Source organism: Aegilops tauschii, chromosome 7 (assembly GCF_002575655.3).
Source record: "Aegilops tauschii subsp. strangulata cultivar AL8/78 chromosome 7, Aet v6.0, whole genome shotgun sequence".
Taxonomy (NCBI): Eukaryota; Viridiplantae; Streptophyta; class Magnoliopsida; order Poales; family Poaceae; genus Aegilops; species Aegilops tauschii.
In genome coordinates, this window is record NC_053041.3 from 525,261,187 (window position 1) to 525,286,010 (window position 24,824).

Here is a 24,824-nt window from a genome sequence, read left to right on the forward strand (position 1 = left end):
CGCATCGCAAGCACGGTTATTTGAATTAGTTACAGACATGCATTCATAACCGAAGAACATGCGTAAGAACAGGCGAGGCACTGTTACCACAAAAGCCACGGTTATGCAGCCCCAGAAGCACGACCCAGATTGTGAGAGTCACGGTTGAACACTCACCGGTGGCATGGCCGTGGCTGCCTGTGCCCTTAGGTTATTTTTATCTCTCTGTCACGCAGCAGAGAAGCATGCTTGTATGCTTACAACATCAAAGTTCAAAAACCGACGCGGCTGCGGAAAATAACAAGGAAACATGTGCCTCTGATATTTTTCTCCGTCGAGTAAAAATACATAAAGAAGCAAAAGGCGTTCTTATTTAAATTTGTTTTATTTCTGTAACTGCAGCAAATTAACTTACAAGCCGTTCTTATAACCACAACACAAGAAAATAAACAATCAACACCCGCCCGCCCTCCCCACCGATCGCTTGCTATTTCATCGCTCCACGTGCGGCCTTGTTTTTGAATGTTCAGCGATCCATTCTTCCTTCTCGACCCTTGTGCAACCCCAGTAGCTATTCAACCTATTTACCTGTAAAATTAATATTCATACATAAAAACAAAGCAAAAAATTGCAGTCATCACTGTTTTTTGCTTATGTCCTGTTTAAACTGCATTATTACCTTTTAAGTTTTCTACTGGTACTGTTCTCCGGTACCAAAAAGTCTCCACTCAGACATTTCCTTTCTGGAAATGGACTGCGCAGATTCCGTGCCTTGTCCCAGGCTTCCCTGCATGCATTCTGTGTGCCTGGCTTGTCACAGCCCCAGATCAGCCCTTGTATGACTTTGCTTGTTCCTTATGCATCATGTTTAATTTTCAAAGAAACTTGAAATGGGGATGTTGAAACCCTAGCACCAAATGCATTCAACTAGGTTCAAGTAAACAATATTTTCAATGAACCCAAATGCCCTTTAGAAAAGTTCATGATTTTTGTTAAAGGTGAAAACCTCTGCCAAAAATGATGCACCTATTTCTAGGCCATCCTGGATTTTTGAATTAAATCTTATTGTATTTGACTTTTGGGCATTTAAATGCTATAAATAATTTAAATGTTCAAATAATGCTGGAACTATTTTTGGGCCACTGAAATAATTCAGCAAGTGTCCATGAATATTTTCAGGATTTTAGGAAATGCCTTGGTATTTTTCCTAAACTCAAAACAGAGGCAAATAATTAGAAAACAAAAACAAATTAGAAAAACAGAAAGCAGAGAGAGAAGATACCTACCTGGCACCCACCAAAGCCACCTGGCCGGCCCAGCTGGCGGCCCAGCCCACCAGGCGCTCTCCTGTCGGCTTCCTCCTCGCGCCAGTAGGCGAGGGCGCGTGCCCGACGCGCGCCGCTACACGCCGCGGCCACCTCCTCCCTCCCTGCCTGCCTGGCTCCGCCTCGACGCGTCTGGACGATGCCACGCGACCCCCAGAGCCGTCCGGCTCTCCCTCTCTCTCCCCCGGAACGCTCTCCCCCTCCTCTGTTCTTCCCGCCCGAACGCCTCCGTCGCCGCCGCTTGCCACCACGGCGGACACCGCCATCCCGGCGACGCCCTGAGATGCCCAAGAGCTCCGTCTAGTATCCCTCTTCCTCCTCGTCGAGCTGTGCAACGCCGGACGCCCCCGAGTGCCTCCACGTCGTCGTCTTCAACCTCCCAACGCCGGAGATCCCTCTCGCCGCCCCGCTCGCTCCGGTGCTTCCCCGAGCACGCCGAGGCCACCTCTGCACTCACTGTGAGCCCCTGAACCGTTTCCCCGATTTCGAGCTCTAGCTAGATTAGCCACCATGCCCGAAGCTCGCCACCGCATGAGCTCGTCGCCGCCGTGGCTCCGGCGACCAAATGGCCCCGCGCGTGCGTCCGTTGCACTCGCGACGTCCCGTAGAGCAACGCTAGCGCGATAGCCAGTTTGTTTGCAAGCCGCAGCGCTAACCCCGCACCCACCCGAACTCCGGCGGCCGCAAAAGAGCCCGCCGTCGTCAACTCCGTCCACCCCAGACCCTCCCGCTTGCACTGCTAGCTGCGCACGAGCCTCAGCTGCGCGTAGCACCAATCCGCTGTCCAAATGGTCGCCGGTGGACGATTTCCGACGTGCTCCGCCGCGTCTGGACTCGCCGGCGTCGAGTCGCCGGCGTGTTTGACCCGTTCGACCTGGGGTTTGACCCCGTCTGACCAGAGGTTTGACCTCTCTCTCTCACTTACATGCGGGCCCCGCCCGACTAACTAAGCTAGTTAGGGCTAATCCTATTTAGGTTAGTTAGGTTAGCCGCTGACTAGTGGGCCCTGGCCCCTGTTAATTAGCTAAGTGTTAAATTAACTCAAGTTTAAACACACAGCCACTGACGTGTGGGTCCATGGACTAATTAGCTTAGATTAACTTTTAGTTAGTGGTAATTAACCCTCTTAGTTGACTGAGTCACTGACCAGTGGACCCCACTGGTCAGGTTTGACCTGACCGGGTTAGTTGACCTGCTGACATCACACTGACGTCAGGCTGACGCAGTAAAGCATTATCTGGATTTAAGTTTATTCAGGAAATTCCAGAAAATAGTATAAACTTCTAAAAATCATATAAAATCAACCGTAGCTCAGAATGAAATAATTTATATATGAAAAATTATCAGAAAAATGCAATCTATCCATCTGTATCATTTTCATGCATGTCAAACTAAGTTATACCTGCTGTATAGGTGAAAACATGATAATGCACTATTTGAATTCATAGTTTGAATGTGAATTTGGAATCTTTGGTTCAAATCAACTCAAACCATTCTGTTCTAGCTTGCATTAGCCCAAAACACATTCATATTGCCATGTCATAGCATGCATCATATTGTGCATTGCATTGATCGTGCCCTTCTCTGTTTGCCGGTAATCGTCCCCTCTCAGTAGCCGATGCTCCGATGACGTGCTCGATGACACCGATGAAGAACTATTATATCTTCAGAAGTGCCAGGCAAGCATAACCCCCTTGTTCATTCCGATACAATCCCACTCTCTCGCTCCTGCTCTCTTTTACTACATTAGGACAACAACGATTCAACTGTTACTTGTTGCGGTAGTTGAACCCCTTATCCTCTGCATGACCTGTCATTGCCACAGTAAATAGATGAAACCCACTAGCATGAGTAGGAGTTGTTTGAGCCCTGATGTGCCTACTCATTCATGCTTGTTTGTCATGCTTGCTATTGCTTAGAGTTGTGTCAGGTCTGATTCATCGGGGATGAATTGGAAAGTTGTGAACATGTCCTACTGTGTGTGAGCTAAGTGTGTGAACACGATTTGGTAAAGGTAGCGGTGAGAGGCCATGTAGGAGTACATGGTGGGTTGTCTCATTGCAGCCGTCCTCAGGAACTGGGTTCTGTGTTTGTGATCCATGATACAGTTACTACCACGCATTGGGCCCGAAACCAATGGACCCTCTCGGCTTCTTAATCACCCTTGTCCTCTGTCCAGGAGTTGCAAGTAGTTTCTGGTGTTTGTAGTATGCTGGAGGCCGTGGGCAGCGCTGACCGGAGGGGTGGTCTGTGATGCGGTAGGCACGTGGCCGGGCATGCCGGGCGCCCGTTTGGTGTCTCGGAACCCCGCACACATCGTTCGGGGCCGTATGTGGAAACCTCGGCCGGACTCCCTGCGGATGGAACCTGAATAGGCGATAAACCTGGACTAGAGACTTGAGTGTTTAGGTAGGCTGTGGCCGACACCCTCGCTGGGCCTCCGCTTGAAGGTTGCCGAGTACATGTCGTGTAAACGGCGGTAAGTGGTGAGAGCGTGTGTGTCGAAGTACACCCCTGCAGGGTTAACATCATCTATTCGAATAGCCGTGTCCGCGGAAATGGACTTCTGGGTTGCCTATAACAGTTCATAGACAAGTGAAAGTGGATACTCTAAAATGCGCAAGATAAGCGTGAGTGCTATGGATGGCGTTCTCGTAGGGAGACGGGAGCGGATCCATAGTGGTGTATTGGTATGGTGAATTTGTGGACTCATGTGCGCCACCTCAAAAGAGTTACTTGCAGTCGTAGTTCAGGATAGCCACCGAGTCAAAGCTGGCTTGCTGCAGTCAAACTCCACCACCCCCCTTTTGTTGATACCGATGCATATGTAGCTAGTTCTGATGTAAGTCTTGCTGGGTACATTTGTACTCACGTTTGCCTATTTTATGTTTTTGCAGAGAGACTTCAGTCTCGCTAGTAGTACCGCTTGGACTTCGACGTTTAGCTTGATACCTCAGCTACGATCTTGTGCCCTCGGCAGGATCTGGTAGATAGTTAGGCTTCTCAGCCTTTTCCATTTGTAGATGTCTGTACTCAGACATGTTAAGCTTCCGCATGTGTTTGACTTGTATGCTCTGAATGTTGGGTCATGAGACCCATGTTTGTAATATCTGGCTCTTCGGGGCCTAATGAATAAATACTCTGAGTCGTAGATTCTTGTTGTGATGCCATGTTGTATCTGCACATATCGAGCATATTGTGTGTATGATTGAAATGCTTGGTATGTGTGGGATCCGACAATCTAGTTGTCTATCCTTAGGAGCCTCTCTTATGGGGAAATGTAGTCTAGTGCCTCCTTGAGCCATAGTAGTCCGCTACAGCCCGGTTCACCGGAGTCCTGCTAGCCCAGCACTACTGCTCTGGACACTTGACTGGCCGGCATGTGTTTCATATCGTTCCTGTGTCTGTCCCTTAGGGGAAATGTCACGCGGTGACATCCGGAGTCCTGCCTAGCCTGCTACAGCCCGGGTTCCCGGAGTCCTGTTAGCCCAGTGCTACAGCCCGGATTCGCACGCTGCTGACCGACACGTTCGATGTTGATTCATGTATGCCTGTCCCCATACGTTAGTGCCGCTTTGGGTTCACGACTAGCCATGTCGGCCCGGGTTCTCTGTCATATGGATGCTAGCGACATTATCATATACGTGAGCCAAAAGGCACAAACGGTCCCGGGCCATGGTAAGGCGACACCCGTGGGAATACCGTGCGTGAGGCCGCAAAGTGATATGAGGTGTTACAGGCTAGATCGGTGTGACTTAGAATTGGGGTCCCGACATGGCTTGTGTGATGTTCAATTCTGGCGTAGATGCAAGACTTTGGTAAATGCTCCCTGCTGTCAGTGGGGTCGTTGGAGTTGCTGACGTCTGACGTCTTCCTCCTGGGCTTGAAGTGCATTGTCCTGAGCCGTTTGATGTCCTCAATGGTGTTGTCGGTGTTGTCGGCCATTTCATTGATCTTGCCCTCTTCTCCTGCTGTGATTTCCTCTTCTCCTCTTCAATCCTCATCCTCTCCTGGACTTCTGGGTTATCCGGGCAGTTTGTTTTCCTGTGACCCTTTACTCTACAACGGCCGCACTTGGTTGCTTCTTTGTTGCCTTTTCCTTTCTTCTCAGAACTAGCTTTCATCCGATCTCCCTTTTTTGTGCCCTTTGAGCCACTCATGGGAGGGTTCTTGAGAGTTTCGGCAAGAATGCCTGTGTCTGGTTCCTCTGCAAGTGCCGCCATGACTTTTATTTTCATATCTACCATACACTCACGCAGCACACGGTATGCCTTCTCTTTTCTGCAAGCATTTGAGCAGATATCCGACAACTCAGTGTAAGCGAGGCCGAATCTCATAGTTTCATCGTCTTGTACAGTCATGCTATCACCTTGACTTGTAGATAGAACTTTCAGACTCTCTGATAGATTCCTGGTCCATCTGGGGATGACAAAGGATTTTGGAAGTTGATCGATCATGCCTGTTTGGTCCATCACCTTAAGCACATGGCAGCACTGAATGCCATCCCTACTCATTTTCTTGCAGCAACAACTGTATATTTCTTTTTGCTCATCCACATCTACCTTGAAGTCAGACCTGTCAAATTCCTCGCCCGGATATGGTTTCCACACATTTTCTCCAGGCTCAGTAATCTTTAAAAAAAAATATAGCCTCCCCTTTGCCAGATCAGAGCACTTGAAGTAAGTCCGGTTCCGTAGCTCCAGCTGGAATTTCCTGAAAATTTCATTCGTGTACACTTGACTTGCTTGTCTTTCAATCAGAAAACCCGTCTCTAGTGATGGCGCCTTCTCTTCTCTTCGGTGTCTTTTCTTGGCAAGCGTGGCGAGGCAATTTTGCTGAATCATGTGGTACCCATCAGCAAAACTTTTTATTGTGTCCCTGTGGTCGACGTAATTCTTCCGCATCGAATTCGTGCTCTCACTGTGAGTGGTTGTTGACGAGAAAGGATAGAAGCAGTCCTTGAAGTAGGCCGGCACCCAGAAATTTCGGAGTTCCCATAGCGTGTTCAGGTGTTTGTTGCCTTCCGCCTTGTGCACAGAAATTGCTGCTTTCCACGCACGCTCAAACTCGTCTTGATCTAGTGAGTTTTTGACGATTCAAAATAAATCATCAGACATCCCTGGGTGCTGCGCAAACACTGCTGCATTATTTTCCTCCAGGTTCTTCCTAATATGCCACCAGCAGAACCTGTGCCTCATTCTCGGAAGAGCTTCCTTTATTACAGTCTTCATCGCCTGGTCCTGGTATGTTATTATGTATTTCAGCTCTTTACCTCCCATTGCCTTGACAAACGTGCTTAGGAGCCACTTGAATGACCCTATTTTCTCATCCTTCAAAAGACCTACTCCAAACAGGACGGTCGACCCATGGTTGTCGACACCTATAATTGGTGCAAATGGCAAGGCATATATATTCGTAGAGAATGTCGTGTCAAAAGACACGAAATCTGCATATAGATCATAATTCATCTTACACAAGGAGTCTGTCCAAAATAGGCTGCACACTACATTGTTCTCTGTCTCTTCCACATGGTGAAATCCCGGCCTCCGCCTCTGCATATCGGCTAACAATTTCATGGTGTCTGCGATATCAGTGGCGCAGTCTCCAACCCTGTCCCGGCATGCAATGTTGCTTATGTCAATCGTGTCGAACATAATTTCTCGCCTCGGTTTCCCCATGGCAGTAAAAATATGCATAACCTTCCTTGGCTCTAACCTCGCCTTCTGCAGCACTTGTATAAAGAATTTCTCCTGAGGTGTCATCTTCTTATAGCATCTCATGAACTTCAGCATCCAATCAGATGGGTGAAGCTGGTGGTTGTGCTCTAGACGCAAGTTCTTCAGATACCATTTCCTCCTATCTGTATCCCTCTTGGCTGTTATTTGCACTGGGCAGCTTGTCCAGATCAAGCACTTGCTCCTTCTCTCCTTAACATGTCTCTAAGTTGTTTTATTCTGCACTTCCTTGGTGCACTGAAACACCTACTTGTCAAGCTGCTGATCATATGTCGATCTTCTGCTCGTTGATCGCTTGGCAGCAAAGCCAACCTTTCTAGCATATCTGCAAAAAAAGAAAAAACACTCATCGAATGATCCGAATACCATACCACCCTCTGGTTCGAGCGCTTCGGTGACCTCCTGAATCGTTGGGTATATGCCTTCTTTAAACATGTCGTCCATTTCTTTCTCTACAATGGTCGACGGCGCCATGATGATTCTGTCTACCGTGTCTTCGTTCGTCTGATCGCATTCACTTCTGACAACATCAGTATCATCGCCAGCCACAGGTCCACTTACAGCGGAGCTGCTGCTGCTCTGTTGTTTGTCACACGCAGCAGCGTCGTTTCTGCATGGCACGGTCAAGTCCATAAATGAGTCTGCATCTCCACTGTTGCATTGTGCAATGCTGCTCCCTGTTTCTCCGGCACTCGTGCAACCAAGGGACTGTGCTGCTTCTACCATGAAATCCGTGCTGGCGCTGTACGATACTTGCTGCTGTGAACCTTGTGTTTCCTTCAAAATGGATGGAGAACTATGACATTTCTTTGCCTCATCTTTATCCTCTAGCGACCCGACCTCAAACGGTCAAGTCTTTGTGCTTCCGTGTCATCCCTGGATCAGTAATGCTGACACACATAGTACTCGAAGGATTTATACCAGAGTAGCAATCACACACTTATTACATCGAATGTCTCAAAAGAGAACTTATTACAATAAATATGGCATAAGGCGATCTAATACGATAACAGCGGAAAGCTTGGAAGATAAAGTGAGTCCATCAACTCCAACGACATAGCTGAGCTACACGACAATGACCTAACGAACCTTACTCCTCATCTAAAAAGTCTGCAACATAATACGTTGCAACCCGAAAATGGGTCAACACATGGAATATGCTGGCAATATAACACAATAGAGCAAGAACAGAATAATGCTATCACTACATGCATATTTGGCTGGTGGAAAGGCTCTATGGTTATAGTTTTTGAGAAAAGCCAATTTTTCCCTACAACAAAGGAATAGATTTTATTTAACTATCATGGTAGTTGAAACATCATTGAGAAGGTTCCTCCAACTCAATCCCCATTAAAAAATAATTATCAACCCAACATATTAAATTAGAGTGATGAGATACATATGATAATCCAAGTACTAGATACTCAAGATGTCCATAACCGGGGACACGGCTAACCATGATTAGATTTTACACTCTACAGAGGTTTGCGAAGTTTTCCCCACAATACTCGATCGCCTCCGTTGGATTTCTCGCACTACATGGTGTTTGAGAAACGGATGACCGAGACACAGTCTTTCAGAAGCATTAACTCTAACCCCGGGTAGACAGTACCAACCTACATCCCTCTACATCTGCTAGCCTACCACTGGAAGAGGCCATGCAACTTACTCAACTATGCTAGAGCCCATAATAGCTTGTGGCTGCACACTGAAGTTTCTAGCATGAAATATCTTAGTTCCCTTTGAGCCTGGGTGGCGACCTTAGGATTATCACACGGGTACTCCGAGATATCCTAGGACAACACTGGATTCTCCAGATGCCCGACAAGCAATCCACCCAGATGTGTATTAAAGTTGCCACCTTAAGTTGAACCATTAATTAACAACTCACATCTGTCATGGATACACTCAAACCCAATCCACATCTACGAGCATAGCATGGCAATATAAGCATAACGTAGAAGTAACTCCCAAGGGTTTTTATAATAACAGGGCAATAGGTTCTACCTCATCAACTACTTCCCAATACCCACTAGTTAATCACATCCTAATCATGCAGTGTTTGAGGATTGGAGCTAATGCATAAAAACTGGTTATGAAAAGAGTATGATCAATGTGTTACTTGCCTTGCTGACGATCTGCAAAACCTAGGGACTCGTAGTAGCACGCTCGCACTCCGGGAATTCTATCGCAAACAAATAATAGAATACATAAGCAATCAAGCAAAGATGCACGGGCAAAACTCAAATAAGAAGAACTAACTAGAAAGTTCAACTTAAGAACTCCGGTTTGCAAAAAGAATCAAATCAAACGGAGTAACGAAACTCAAACTGCGAAAGAAACAAGATTCGATTACTAATCTGTACTAAAGTCAAATTTTACTGTACCAAAATCTTGTTCAAGTTGGTTAAACAGAAAGAGGGTTTCGAGACGAAGATCTAGGTGCTTGAATCGCCTGATTCCGATAAACGAGCGAAAAGATAAACTAAAACGAAAATCGGATCAAAAATCACGATTGAAAATAATCGCGAAAAAACCCTAGAAAAAGAAAAACTGACGAACAGGCTAACGAACGAACGTTCGTTGTCTGTGACTAACGGGCGAAAACCGTTCGTTAAAACGAACGTACGGACGAATGTCCGCTAAATAAACTAAACCAAGAAAACCGGCGGACCGAAGAAACCGAACTTGAGTTTTTTTTAGAAAAACCGACGGTTTTTATCTAAACCGAAAAAAACCGAACGGCGAGATTCGAACTCCGGCGCGGCTCCGGCGGCTTCCGGAGAGCGCGCGGTGGCACGGGCGACGGCGGGGTGCGGCGCGGGGCGGCGGAGGGCGGCGCGGCAGCGTGCGGCGGCGTGCGGAGCGAGGCAGCGGGGCTGGCGACTGGCGGCAGCTACTTGGGGCTCCAAGGGGGCCCCGGGTCCGGCTTTTAAAGGGGGGGAGGTGGCTTGCGGGAGGGGGCTGGGCCATGGCGGCGGCGGCAGCTCGGACTCCCTCGAGGAGTCCGGCTCGGAGACGACGGCGGCGCGGGGCTGGCTGGGCCAGCTGGGCCACGGCCCAGTTCAGTCCGGCAGGCTTCTCTTAAAAAAAAACAGATTCCGCCGAAAAGAAATCCTAGAAAAATAAATAAAAATCTAAAAATACCAAAACAAATTTGCACCGTCTAAATGAAATATTTAGAACAAGGTGAACATTGTTTTGGCCTAAATGCAATTTTTGAAAAATGCATATTTTTCCTATGCAAATAAAATAGCAATAAAATCCGAATAAAATCAAATATTTGATTTTAATATTTTTCCTCCAATATTTCATTTATTTTGGAGAAGTCATATTATCTCCTCTCATATATTTTAATATGAAATATTTTCGGACAGAAAAATAATTAAAACAAATAATCCTCGTTTCGATATTTGATAAAATTCAAATATGAAAACAGTGAAATCCCCAACTCTCTCCGTGGGTCCTTGAGTTGCTTAGGATTTCGAGGATCGCGAAACGGACATGCAATAAAAATATGATATGCATGAATGATCTATGTATAACATTTATTGAAAATTTGGGATGTTACAAACCTACCCCCCTTAAGATGAATCTCGCCCTTGACATTCGGGTTGGCTTGAAAATAGGTGTGGGTGGTCTTTGCGAAGATCATCCTCTCGTTCCCAGGTGGCCTCATCCTCGGTATGGTGGCTCCACTGAACTTTGCAAAACTTGATAACCTTGCTGCGGGTGACTCGGCTGGCAAACTCATGAATCCTGACTGGCTTCTCCTCATAGGTCAGATCACTGTCCAACTGAATCGCTTCCAAGGGCACTGTATCTCTTAGTGGTATATCAGCCATCTCAGCATGACACTTCTTCAACTGTGAAACATGAAACACATCATGAACTCCTGACAGTCCTTCAGGTAACTCCAACTTGTAGGCAACCTCTCCCATACGTTCCAAAATTCGGTACGATCCTACAAATCTCGGGGCTAACTTTCCCTTAACTCCAAAACGTTTCACTCCTCGCAGAGGTGATACTCGCAGATATGCTCTGTCTCCAATTTCATAGGTTACTTCCTTGCGTTTTGAATCTACATAACTCTTCTGCCTGGATTGAGCTACCTTCAGTCTATCCCGAATCAGCTTAACCTTCTCTTCGGACTCCTTGATCAAATCTGGTCCAAACAACTATCGGTCTCCAACTTCATCCCACATCAACGGTGTTCTGCACCTTCGTCCATACAGGGCTTCGAATGGTGCCATCTTCAAACTGGCTTGATAACTATTGTTGTATGAGAACTCCGCGTAGGGAAAATTGTCATCCCAACTAGATCCATAATCTAGTGCACAAGCTCTCAACATATCCTCCAAAATCTGGTTGACTCTCTCGGTCTGTCCATCTGTCTGCGGGTGAAAAGCTGTACTGAACTCCAGCCTGGTTCCCAAAGTCTGGTGCAACTGATGCCAAAACTTTGAGGTAAACTGTGTTCCTCTATCTGATACGATGGTCGTCGGAACTCCATGCAAACATATGATCCTGGTCATGTATACCTTGGCCAACTTCGCACTTGTATATGTGGTCTTCACTGGGATAAGGTGAGCTACTTTGGTCAAGCGATCAACTACTACCCATATAGAATCATATCCTGATTTGGTCCTGGGCAATCCGGTGATAAAATCCATGCCAAGCTTATCCCACTTCCATTCGGGTATCGGCATAGGCTGTAGCAATCCTGCTGGCTTTTGATGTTCTGCCTTCACTCTCTGACATACATCACATACGGCTACATACTCGGCAATATCCTTCTTCATACCAGTTCATCAGAAACGTTCCTTCAAATCCAAATACATCTTGGTGTTTCCGGGGTGTATCTAGTATGGTGAGTATGGGCCTCCTGAAGTATTAACTTCCTGATCTCTGTGTCATTGGGCACATAAACACGGTCCTCAAACCATAAGGTGTCGTGCTCATCCTCACGAAAACCCTTGGCCTTTCCTTTGCTCATTCTCTCTTGTATCTCGGCAATCTCTTTGTCATCCTTCTGAGCTTCTCGAATCTTTCCTAACAATGTAGACTGAACTTCCATTGTTGCAACAAAACCTCTAGGTACAATCTCCAATCGAAGTTCCCTGAGATCCTCTGCTAACTCCTTTGGCAATCCTGTGCTTACAAGGGTGTTAGCATAACTCTTCCGGCTCAAAGCATCTGCTACGACATTGGCCTTGCCTGGATGATAGTGAAGCTTCATGTCATAATCCTTTATAAGCTCCAACCATCTCCTCTGCCTAAGGTTCAGCTCCTTCTGTGTGAAAATGTACTTCAAACTGTTATGATCAGTGTACACATCACAATGGTTTCCAATAAGGTAATGTCTCCAAGTCTTGAGCGCATGCACTACAGCTGCTAACTCCAAATCATGTGTGGCATAATTCAATTCGTGTGGTTTTATTTGTCGTGAGGCTTACGAAACAACTCTTCCGTCCTGCATAAGCACACTTCCAAGTCCTAAGCGAGAGGCATCGCAATACACTTGGAAATCCTTGCGTATATCCGGCAGAATCAGCACTGGGGTTGTAGTCAGACGTTTCTTCAACTCCTGAAAACTCGCCTCACATTCTTCCGTCCATTTAAATTTGGTATCCTTCTTCAATAACTCCGTCATTGGCTTCACAATCTTGGAAAAATTCTCAATGAATCTCTGATAGTATCCTGCGAGTCCAAGAAAACTGCGGATCTCGCTAACTAAAGTGGGTGCCAACCATTCAGTGACTGACTAAACCTTGGTGGGGTCTACTGCTATACCTTCTCTTGATATAACATGTCCAAGGAATCCAACTTCCTTCAACCAAAACTCACATTTGCTGAACTTGGCATACAACTGATGTTCCCTGAGTTTCTCGAGAACTAAACGCAATTGCTCCTTGTGCTCCTCTTCATTCTTCGAGTATACCATTATATCATCAATGAACACCACAACAAACTTATCCAAATATTCCATAAACACCTTGTTCATCATGCTCATGAAATAGGCAGGGGCGTTAGTCAGTCCAAATGACATGACCCTATACTCATATAACCCATACCTTGTGGTAAATGCGGTCTTTGGTATATCCTTCTCTTGAATTTTCAGCTGGTGATATCCTGATCGTAGATCGATCTTCGAAAACACTTTAGCTCCTTGCAGCTGGTCAAACAAATCATTGATCATCGGCAACGGGTATTTGTTCTTGATCGTCACCTCATTCAACGCCCGATAATCAACAACCATCCTCAATGACCCATCCTTCTTCTCAACCAAGAGCACTAGGGCTCCCCACGGTGATGAACTTCGTCGGATGTAACCTTTCTGCAATAACTCCTTAATCTGCTTCTTAATTTCCTCCAGATCATTTGCGGGCATCCAGTATGGTCTCTTCGATATAGGCCCGATGCCTGGCAACAGTTCTATCAAAAACTCGATGTCCCGATCTGGCGGCATGCCTGGTAATTCCTCTGGAAATACATCTGGGTAATCCTTTACGACAGGCACTTCCTCCTGAACAACTCCTGAGAGGGAATTTACTTGGGTCCTCCTAGGCGCGTGCCTATATACGTACTTGATCCTTTTTCCCTCCGGGGTGGTGAGATAAATCGACTTACTAGCACAGTCAATGCTTACTCCATACTTTGACATCTAGTCCATGCCTAATATCACATCCAATCCTTGTGATTCCAAAATTATTAGGTCTGATGGGAAAACATGGCTACCAATGGTTAAGGGTATCCGGTCGCACCATCGGCTAGCCATATACTCTACTCCAGGTGAACTTACTAACAGAGGGGTCCTAAGGGCTTGGGTTGGTAGTTTAAACTTACCCACGAATCCCCTTGATATGTATGAATTTGATGCACCAGTATAAAAAAGAACAAGGGCGGTAAAAGAATTAACCAAAAACTTACCGATAACTGCGTCTGGCTGCCCTTCAACCTCCTCCACGTTAATGTGGTTCACTTGTCTTTTGTTGAATGGATTGGGCTTCTTCCCAGCGCTCCCATTACCGTTTCCATTCTTCGCTTCAGGGCACTCCGTGGCATAGTGTCCAGTCTTCCCGCACTTGAAGCAAGTAATGTGACTTAGGTCTCTCTTGGCGGGTGTGGCTGGATTGGAGCGGTTCTGATTGTTGCTTGTTCCGTTCCCAGTCCCATTCTTGGAACCATTGTGGTTATGCGAACTTCCTCCGTTGCGGTTATGACCTCCATGGTTATGAACAAGTCCTCCCGAGTTCGGGGTTAGACGAGGCTTCTGCTGAGCTCCAGAATTGTATCTTCCTTGCCCATACTTCCTCTTACGGTTCTCGATCTGCTGCTGCTTCCCTTCAATCATAAGAGCCTTATCTACCAACTCCTGGTAGTTGTTGAATGTCGCCACCATCAACTGCATGCTCATCTCATCGTTCAGCCCTTCCATAAACTTCTCCTGCTTCGCGGCATCTGTGGCCACATCATCAGGGGCATAGCGAGCTAACTTGCTAAACTCATCCACGTACTGAGCTACAGTACGGTTCCCCTGGCGTAAGTTGCGAAACTCATGCTTCTTCATGCTCATAGCTCCAGTTGGGACATGGGCTGTGCGGAAAGCTTGCTGAAACTGATCCCAAGTGACGTTGGCTATGGGGAAAGTGGTCGTATAATTCTCCCACCATGAGGCTGCTGGTCCATCCAATTGATGTGCGGGAAAGTGCACCTTCTCAGCATCTGTGAAACCTGCGGTGGTCAACTCCCTTCCAATACGGCGTAGCCAATCATCAGCAACTATAGGCTCAGTGCTACTGGAAAGCACCGGCGGCTGCAACCTCAGAAAGCGAGCTAAGTTGTCAACTGGAGGCGTGTTGTTGTTGTTGTTGCCTTGGTTCTGCACTAACAATTGCATCAAGGCATTCTGCTGCTGGATCAACTGAGTGACCTCTGGCGGGAAGGCAAATCCGGTGTCACGTCTCGGAGGCATCTGATGGGTTTAGAGGGGAGAGATTAGAATAGAAAAGGGGGTCTAGTGAGAAAACACTACCCATATGCATATGAGACAAACACAATCATATCATTCAATCAATCAAGCAAGGGCATACAAACGGTCTAGAACTATCGTTAAAAGTGCTCAAACTACTACTATACATGGGGGAAATACTACTAATCATTTGGTGGTCATCTAGAAATTTTGATCGGTGGACGACTCCATGATGTCTGCCCCAGCTTCGTCTTCAAAGTCATCTTCACTGGGGTCGGAGTCGGTGTCATCGATGATGATGTAGTTCTCCGGGCAAGTGGAATCGTCGTCCTTTCCTCCTGGCGCGGGGTCTCCCATGAATACTCCGATCTTCTTTATCAGGTCATCATTCTTCTCCAATAGGGTTGCAATTTCCTCCTCATATCCATCGCGTGTAGACTTGAGTTCTCCTTCCAGCTCGGTGATCCTTGTCTTCGCCTTCTTCAAATCTATCATGTCTGCACATCTGATTTTCCTGGCGTCGAATGTGCTGGTTTAACTCCTGGATGAAAGCTGCAATGGATCTGTCCTTCTTGGTGCAGATCATCTCCCATTGCTCATCTCGGCGCCCACATATCTGGTAGATAGTGTCCTTGAGATCCTTGTTGTAGACTTCTCCAATACGTCCCATGGCAATGTGGGCTGCCATGCTCTTGCCAAGACTCCAGGATGGTGCATCAAAAGAAAACTCTATGGGCTCAGTGTTTGGCGCGAACGTCCTTCCTGGAACTTGAACTCGAATCATCCAGCGATCCTCTTTTGGTAAAGTGGCGTTGTAGGTCCCGGTGAAGCTTGGTATTCCGATGTTCAAGTACCTAGTGACTTCCTTCAAGTGGCGTCCAAAGGGTGTGTCTTCATCCGGTTGTGCAAACTTGTTCCTCAAATCCGCCATCCTAAGAGTAGAAAATGGAGAGGAGTCAGAAATGAGTAGAGAAGAGTGACCTATGGCTTATCTTAGTGGTCCTGTCCTACACTCAGCGTGTGCTCTGATACCATCTTGTAGTGACCCGACCTCAAACGGTCAAGTCTCTGTGCTTCCGTGTCATCCCTGGATCGGAATGCTGACACACACAGTACTCGAAGGATTTATAACAGAGTAGCAATCACACACTTATTACATCGAATGTCTCAAAAGAGAACTTATTACAATAAATATGGCATAAGGCCATCTAATACGATAACAACGGAAAGCTTGGAAGATAAAGTGAGTCCATCAACTCCAACGACATTGCTGAGCTGCACGGCAACGAGCTAACGAACCTTACTCCTCATCTGAAAAGTCTGCAACATAATACGTTGCAACCCGAAAACGGGTCAGCACATGGAATGTGTTGGCAATATAACACAGTAGAGCAAGAACAGAATAATGCTATCACTACATGCATATTTGGCTGGTGGAAAGGCTCTATGGTTATAGTTTTTGAGAAAAGCCAATTTTTCCCTACAACAAAGGAATAGATTTTATTTAACTATCATGGTAGTTGAAACATCATTGAGAAGGTTCCTCCAACTCAATCCCCATTAAAAAGTAATTATCAACCCAACATATTAAATTAGAGTGATGAGATACATATGATAATCCAAGTACTAGATACTCAAGATGTCCATAACCGGGGACACGACTAACCATGATTAGATTGTACACTCTGCAGAGGTTTGCACACTTTTCCCCACAAGACTCGATCGCCTCCGTTGGATTTCTCGCACTACATGGTGTTTGAGAAACGGATGACCGAGACACAGTCTTTCAGAAGCATTAACTCTAACCCCGGGTAGACAGTACCAACCTACATCCCTCTACATCTGCTAGCCTACCACTGGAAGAGGTCATGCAACTTACTCAACTATGCTAGAGCCCATAATAGCTTGTGGCTGCACACGGAAGTTTCTAGCATGAAATATCTCAGTTCTCTTTGAGCCTGGGTGGTGGACCTTAGGTTTATCACACGGGTACTCCGGGATATCCTAGGACAACACTGGATTCTCCAGGTGGCCGACAAGCAATCCACCCAGATGTGTATTAAAGTTGCCACCTTAAGTTGAACCATTAATTAACAACTCACATCTGTCATGGATACACTCAAACCCAATCCACGTCTACGAGCATAGCATGGAAATATAAGCATAACGTAGAAGTAACTCCCAAGGGTTTGATAATAACAGGGCAATAGGTTCTACCTCATCAAGTACTTCCCAATACCCACAAGTTAATCACATCCTAATCATGCAGTGTTTGAGGATTGGAGCTAATGCATAAAAACTGGGTATGAAAAGAGTATGATCAATGTGTTACTTGCCTTGCTGACAATCCGCAAAACCTAGGGACTCGTAGTAGCACGCTTCGCACTCCGGGAATTCTATTGCAAACAAACAATAGCATACATAAGAAATCAAGCAAATATGCACGGGTAAAACTCAAATAAGAAGAACTAACCAGAAAGTTCAATTTAAGAACTCCGGTTTGCAAAAAGAATCAAATCAAACGGAGCAACGAAACTCAAACCGCGAAAGAAACAAGATTCGATTACTAATATGGACTAAAGTCAAATTTTATAGTACCAAAATCTTGTTCAAGTTGGTTAAACAGAAAGAGGGTTTCGAGATGAAGATCTAGGCGCTTGAATCGCCTGATTCCGATAAACGAGCAAAAAGATAAACTAAAACGAAAATCGGATCAGAAATCGCGATTGAAAATAATCGCGAAAAAACCCGAGAAAAAAAACCTGACGAACAGGCTAACAAACGAACGTTCGTTGTCTGTGACTAACGGGCAAAAACCGTTCGTCAAAACGAACGTACGGACGAACGTCTGCTAAATAAACTAAACCGAGAAAACCGGCGAACCGAACTAGAGTTTAAAAAAACGAACGGTTTTTACCTAAACCGAAAAAACGAACGACGAGATTCGAACTCCGGCGCGGCTCCGGCGGCTTCCGGCGAGCGGGCGGCGGCCCGGGCGACGGCGGGGTGCAGCGCGGGGCGGCGGAGGGCGGCGCGGCAGCGGCAGGCGGCGAGCGGCGTGAGGCGGCTGGCGGCGGCGACTTGGGGCTCCAAGGGGGGCCCGGGTCCGGCTTTTAAAGGGGGGGGGGAGGTGGCTTGCGGGAGGGGGCGAGGCCATGGTGCCGGCGGCTGCTCGGACTCCCTCAAGGAGTCCGGCTCGGAGATGACGGCGGCGCGGGGCTGGCTGGGCCAGCTGGGCCGCGGCCCAGTTCGTTCCGGCGGGCTTCTCTCTCTCTCTTTTTTAAACAGATTCCGCCGAAAAGAAATCCTAGAAAAATAATTAAAAATCTAAAAATACCAAAACAAATTTTCACCGTCTAAATGAAATATTTAGAACAAGGTGAACTTTTTTTTGGCCTAAATGCAATTTTTGAAAAATGCATATTTTTCCTATGCAAATAAAATAGCAATTAAATCTGAATAAAATCAAATATTTGATTTTAATATTTTCCTCCAATATTTCATTTATTTTGGAGAAGTCATATGATCTCCTCTCATATATCTTAATATGATATATTTTTGGAGAGAAAAATAATTAAAACAAATAATCCTCATTTCGATATTTGAGAAAATTCAAATATGAAAACAGTGAAATCCCCAACTCTCTCCGAGGGTCCTTGAGTTGCTTAGAATTTCGAGGATCTATGTATGAATGATCTATGTAATAAAAATATGCAATAAAAATATAATATGCATGAATGATCTATGTATAACATTCCAAATTGAAAATTTGGGATGTTACATATCCCCTCCGCCAATTCCTGAACACATGGCAGGAAACAGAATTAGATGTCCAGAGCAGCATATGCATTTTTTAAATTTCTAAACAAAAGATTTATATGACTCATCAGGACTCATCCGGTATACCAAAACCAGACCCGTTCCTCTTCACCGAGTATAAGCGGTACACCAGAGGCACTGTTCACATTACACCCAGCAGCACGAATGTGACCATGCTACACACACATCTGCACAAAGAGGGACGGATGTGCTTCTGTTTACACCATACAACCAGAGAGGCACAACAACAACGTATACAAAAGAACAACTGCACATACAGCCGTCCTCCTGTTTTGCACTTTACCCTGTTCTTCCATAAAACTGTTTGTGTGTTGAATTGAAAAAGCATAGTCCCGACGCCACCTTTGTTTTCCCATGCCTCTCTTGTCCAGAAAATCTTGGCGACAACCTCCGTGCATTGGTGATTTCGCTGACGATTCTGAATGCCATCGGAGATCCTTTGGAAGGACCACTCGTGTTGAACGCCACAGGTGCTCCTTTCAAAGGACCTTGCCTTATGTTTTCATCGTTCCGTGCACTACCGCGATACTTGCTTCCTTGTTCGTACACCTGCGTGTGGAAGATACTACAATTTAAATATACCGGACAAAAACAAAGAAAAAATTGCTCACAAAAAAATACATTTGCTTTAAATGTTGTTGCATGTTCGTATATGCTGTCACATGTATTGCTTTCTGGTGCTGCTGTATGGTAGAGTTTATTGCTCCTATGTTTGATTTTGTCGTTGGGTTCTTCTTGCTTGTGCAAACCGTACCAAATCCTAGAACACCAATGCTTTTGTTGCCAATTTTGCTTGCATCAAAGGAAATTCTATTACCCTGTACCTCTTCATTATGACCGCCTACAAAAAATGGGCCGTCACAACGCCCGCTCTGCGCCTTTGTGGGCATATGTGTCTTAAAACCAAAAAATAATTAGAGGCATGTGCGACTAAAACTTCCACGTACGTTAAAACAAGCGTTTGAAGTTTTCGTCGTTACCTGCACAATCTGCTTAGTGGAGTCTCTGCTGCTTAGAATGCTCGTCTTGGCAGGTGTCTGTTGCACACCATGCTCCTGGTTGGGACGTTTGCCAAGAACTTGTATCTCACTCTTGACTCCAATTATTCCAGCCCGCATGGCATGTGCGTGTTTGACAGCATCTCCATCCTTGATCTTCTTCTCGTTTTGTAGTAATTTTTTTCTTCCACCTCTCGATACTCAACTGCAGAGTAGATGCACAGGATAAACAGATATTACAACATTCATCCAGGATATATAAATGATTTTTGTTGTTGTTAATGATCTACTATTTGGTGTTCTCAGTGGTGACACCTTGACAACAAACGTCCCAGAAATAAAAGACCAAACACTAATGTTCAACTGCCTTACTATTACGTGCCTCCCATAATCCTTGCTGATGTCGTTCAAAGACCGACCGTCCCTGTTGTCCTGACCAGATGACGCACTCCTGAACATCTGCCCGAAAAAGAGACGTAATAAATATAAAGGTTATAAACCTGCAATATCAATGTTGAAACTTTTCGAAGTTGATATCAACAGAGATATATTTTTAGTTCTATATAATTGACATATATAGATATATTAATTTTTAATTAAACTACAACCTCAACCAAAGTGAGATCCTCTGATGCTAATTTGCTTGTGCAACACTTAACACAAAGATAACCATGAAACCTAACAAAAGTAACAACCTCGTATTACAAGGACGAGAGGATACAAAACAAAAAACAAACTCAAATCAGAGCTACAGTGTAAAACTAAACAGTTTTATTCTATGAATCCCGACCACAACAAATTCATCAACGAATTGAATCTCGTGTATCAGGAATCGCCACGCAAAAGGTGCGTTGATAATTTTTTTACTAACCTTTGATTGCCGAATCTTATGCGCTGATTGTTCGGAAGTCACAACTTTCTAAATTGTGTGTGGGGGGGGGGGTCTGCTTCCCTGCAGTTTGTCAGCGATCCCCTTCAATGATTTTGAATCTTGGAGAGAGAGAAAAGATAAAGAGAGAGGGAGAGAGAGAGAAAGAAAGAGAGAGGCTACTTCATTTTTTGCGTGCAGGAGAAGAATAACCTGATAGGTGGGGTGAGTTTTGCGACGCATGAGAGATGGGCATGTTTCTTGGGCGTGACGAGATGTGGTAGGTCGACTTCACTTGACCGTCGACGACACTGACAAGTGGGCTCTCAGTTACTAATTCCTCTAAGTCTCTCACTAACTTGTGGGGTCGGCCTTATATGAGTCCTACGAGGAGTACCTCCATTTGAGGTGAGAAAATGTGGTAGGTGGACTTCAAACTCATACTGACATGTGGGCTCTCAAATAGTTCCTCCAAGTATTTGACTAACTTGTGGGGTCGTCCGCAGATGAGTTCCAGATCTCTCTCCATCTAGCATCGGTGGCGACAGGCGAGCTGTCCAAAGGAAAGCCAATCCTGATCCCTCCGCAGAGTTCGCTCGTCACTGAAAAATTATCGGCCTCCTTCATCTCACTCGCAGTGGATCTCCTATTCAGGTAATCCATTGTATGCTCACCATGATTATGCCACCGATTCAACATTTGAACAAAAAAATTACCGGTGCTAGCAATTCCGCGGGCTGCGTACACACCGCATGTGCGCAACACAGCAGGTGGGGCGTGATTTGAATATCGGTTCCGGATCCAATTATCTTCAGCTGGTCCGTGCTCAAACTGTTGCGCCGTCTTAACAGCAGAGGGGTTATGGATTTAAAATTAGGACTCAGCTAACCTCACTTTAATCATGCCAACTGCATGCTTGCGCTGTGGTTTTGCTAACTTGAGTTATATCTCCAGCCATGCAAAACTTAAGCACTCGTCTTAGCTAACCAACTAGAGACAGGTCAAATTATTTGTATAGATCCGCAATCTATAGCAGAGATCCAAAGGACTTATGTCCGTTTTTGCAAAGCAGTTACTAACTCAGAGTTAGAACCCGTCTTAGCTAACCAACCTGTTGATGATGGTCTCACATGGACTGCTAACAACTGTCTTACATAGCTGACCTGGTAACGATGACGTCTCATGACCTCTTATGTAGAGTTCGATGAGATGGACTCCACCCCACAGCTGTCGGAGACTCAGTCTCAGTCTGTCGATGGCACGGAGATTGTCACCCAAAATTTCATGGTTCATGACCAACTAGAGACAGAGAGACTAAGGATCGAGTTAAAACATGCAGCGCACAAAAAGTTTGTTGAGGAGTACAGGACAAAGAAGCAGCTTGGTGCCTCGAAGTAGGTAATTTTTATCATGCATCTCGTGTGTGTCGTTGAAATTTCTTTGGAAATCAATACCTCTCATTCTAGCTGCATTTTTAATCACGGCTTAAATATTTGTCTCTGTTTTGCTGACTCGACGTTTATATGTAAGCTTCTGCCAGAAAAACATGTGGTTCAACAATACATTTGCTAAAGGTCACTTCTTATCCTTGTCCACAGAGCTGTTACAATGGGTGAATACGAAGAAGAGTTCAGCACAAAACTTAGCTTCCAGAAATTCATTACTGCCTGTGAAAATCTAACAGAACCACAAAAGCAGCTTGTCAGAGATAATGGTTTTTGATACGTTCTAGATCTGTGCTGTCGCGAGCTTCCAATGTGTTTCATTCGCTGGCTTGTCCGCTATTTCGATTGCCCTTCGAGGTATTTCATATTGCCTAGTGGATACATATTCCTTATCAACTCGTACACCGTGCACCGGATCTTAGGAATTCCACTGGGCGGGCAGATTATCCCTAGAAAATGCTCAGAAGCTTTCAGATCTCAGGTTAAGTCTGAAACTCGGTGTGCTGGGCACGCTCCAAACATCAGAGAGTTAACTGATCTCATAACCCCAGAGCTGATAGGAGAAGTGTTTCAACAGGTTTTCGTGATGTTTGCAACAGCGGTATTTCTATGCCCAACGACATATGATTGCGTTAGCCCAGACTACTTAGCCGCTCTAGAAGGACCAGCAAGTAACATATCGTCATATGATTGGTCCAATGCTGTCACAGAGAAACTGGTGGCATCACTCCAGACCTTCAAAGACAAAGGATTCGCAGGCGCCTGTGTGGCTGCCTCCTGATTCCAGTGGTTCCTTCACTAACTTGTACATTTCTTTATACCCACAAGCAGCTACAAGAACATGATTAATTTTTACCTCTTCCCCACTTGCAGATAACGTATTTTGAGTACCTGGATACGAAGATTATGGACCTGGAACCTGACACTCCTGCAAGACTTGTCATGTGGGACACAGAGGCCATTAAGAATTATGTTAACATAGACAGCCTGTCAACAGAGGACGGAATTTTTGGGAAACACACGGCGAGTCAACTTTTCATCATTTTCCTTTGGCGAAGTTTTCGACTCAACATAATGACTTAGCTGCCATGTATTAATTTGACTTGACTGTAATTGTTTCCTTCCACATGGCAGCTGAAAGACATTAGGCGCACGCCTTTCCAACCACCACCTGGCTTTCAGGCGCCATTTTTCCAAATGAGTCCCAGACTAGAAGCCTACATAGAAGAATTTGTGCCTCAAGAAAAACTTTGTTCCGTAAGTGATTTCTAGCTTCTGCACCTGATTTTATGTTTGAAATGATGTTCCCTAAGTTTTTACGAAACAGATACATGACCTATTGTGTTCATCCAGACAGTTTCCTATAGTGCGTTAGCTGTGCTTTTGTGTTAAAACTAGAAGTGCTTCATATAGGACGTTAGCTGTCCTTTCGTGGTCATCCAGACAGTTTCCTATAGTACGTTAGCTGTGCTTTTGTGTTAAAACTAGAAGTACTTCCTATAGGAGGTTAGCTGTGTTTTTGTGTTAAAACCAAAAGTGCTTCCTACAGGACGTTAGCCGTGCTTTTGTGTTAAATATAGAAGTGCTTCCTATAGTACGTTAGATGTGCTTTTGTGTTAAATATAAAAGTGCTTCCTATAGTACCTTAGCTGTGCCTTTGTGTTAAAACCAGAAGTGCTTCCTATAGGACGTTATCTGTGCTTTTGTGTTAAAACCAGAACTGCTTCCTATAATACGTTAGCCGTGCTTTTGTGTTAAATATAAAAGTGCTTCCTATAGTACGTTAACTGTGCATTTGTGTTAGATATACAAGTGCCTCCTATAGTACGTTAGCTGTGCTTTTGTGTTAAAACTAGAAGTGCTTCCTATAATACGTTAGCCGTGCCTTTGCGTTAAAACTAACAGTGCTTCCTATAGTACGTTAGTTGTGCTTTTGTGTTAAAACTAGAAGTGCTTTCCTATAATACGTTAGCCGTGCCTTTGCGTTAAAACTAACAGTGCTTCCTATAGTACGTTAGCTATGCTTTTGTGTTAAAACTAGAAGTGCTTCCTATAATACGTTTGCCGTGCCTTTGCGTTAAATATAGAAGTGCTCCCTATAGTACGTTACCTGTGCTTTTGTGTAAAAACTACAGGTGCTTCCTATAGTACGTTAATTGTGCCTTTGTGTTAAATATAGAAGTGCTCCCTATAGTACGTCATCTGTGCTTTTTGTGTTAAAACTACAAGTGCTTCCTATAGTACGTTAACTGTGCCTTTGTGTTAAATATAGAAGTGCTTCCTATAGTACGTTAGCTGTGCCTTTGTGTTAAATATAGCACTGCTTCCCTGCGACGGTAGATCAACCATGTTTCGTAAGGTACGTCGGGTGTGCTCTTTCAAGGAATGTGTTCACCATGATTCATTCACTTTGTTAGCCGCGCTTCCCGGAGCACACCATGTGTCCTTCTGCGCACATTATTCCATGCCCTTTCTACAATTATTGACACAACGTACAGGAGTTCACAAGATATTTTTCATTTTCAGTATTAATAACTTCTTTTCATTCTCGGTGTTAATAATATCTGATGGTTTTTCTTTCAATTCCAGGCCAAGATGAAAATTGCCAAAGTTATCAATGAAATGTACACATAACTTTTCTCGCGGTTTCAACCAGTTCTCG

The 24,824-nt window shown here is 45.2% G+C and overlaps 1 protein-coding gene across 1 annotated transcript; it reads right to left on the minus strand.

Moving 5' to 3' along the window:
* Positions 1 to 471: 471 nt before the first annotated feature.
* LOC120969031 (protein FAR1-RELATED SEQUENCE 5-like) lies at positions 472 to 6,982 on the minus strand. The gene is made up of 3 exons (XM_040396091.1): positions 6,577 to 6,982; positions 5,264 to 6,381; positions 472 to 567 (listed from the first exon to the last, which is right to left on the minus strand). Exons 1-3 carry the CDS (start codon positions 6,980 to 6,982, stop codon positions 472 to 474), a joined length of 1,620 nt encoding a protein of 539 aa, XP_040252025.1.
* Positions 6,983 to 24,824: the final 17,842 nt, after the last annotated feature.

Bases quoted from the DNA above. Each gene is read 5' to 3' on its own strand.
- LOC120969031 (XM_040396091.1), bottom strand. From the start codon at position 6,982: ATGGGGAAACCGAGGCGAGAAATTATGTTCGACACGATTGACATAAGC. The intron at 6,382-6,576 runs GTAAAGAGCTGA...AAAACTCACTAG, and splicing joins GTTTGTCAAGGCAATGGGAG to ATCAAGACGAGTTTGAGCGT. The intron at 568-5,263 runs GCAAGATCAATG...TTAATTTTACAG, and splicing joins AATCACAGCAGGAGAAGAGG to GTAAATAGGTTGAATAGCTA.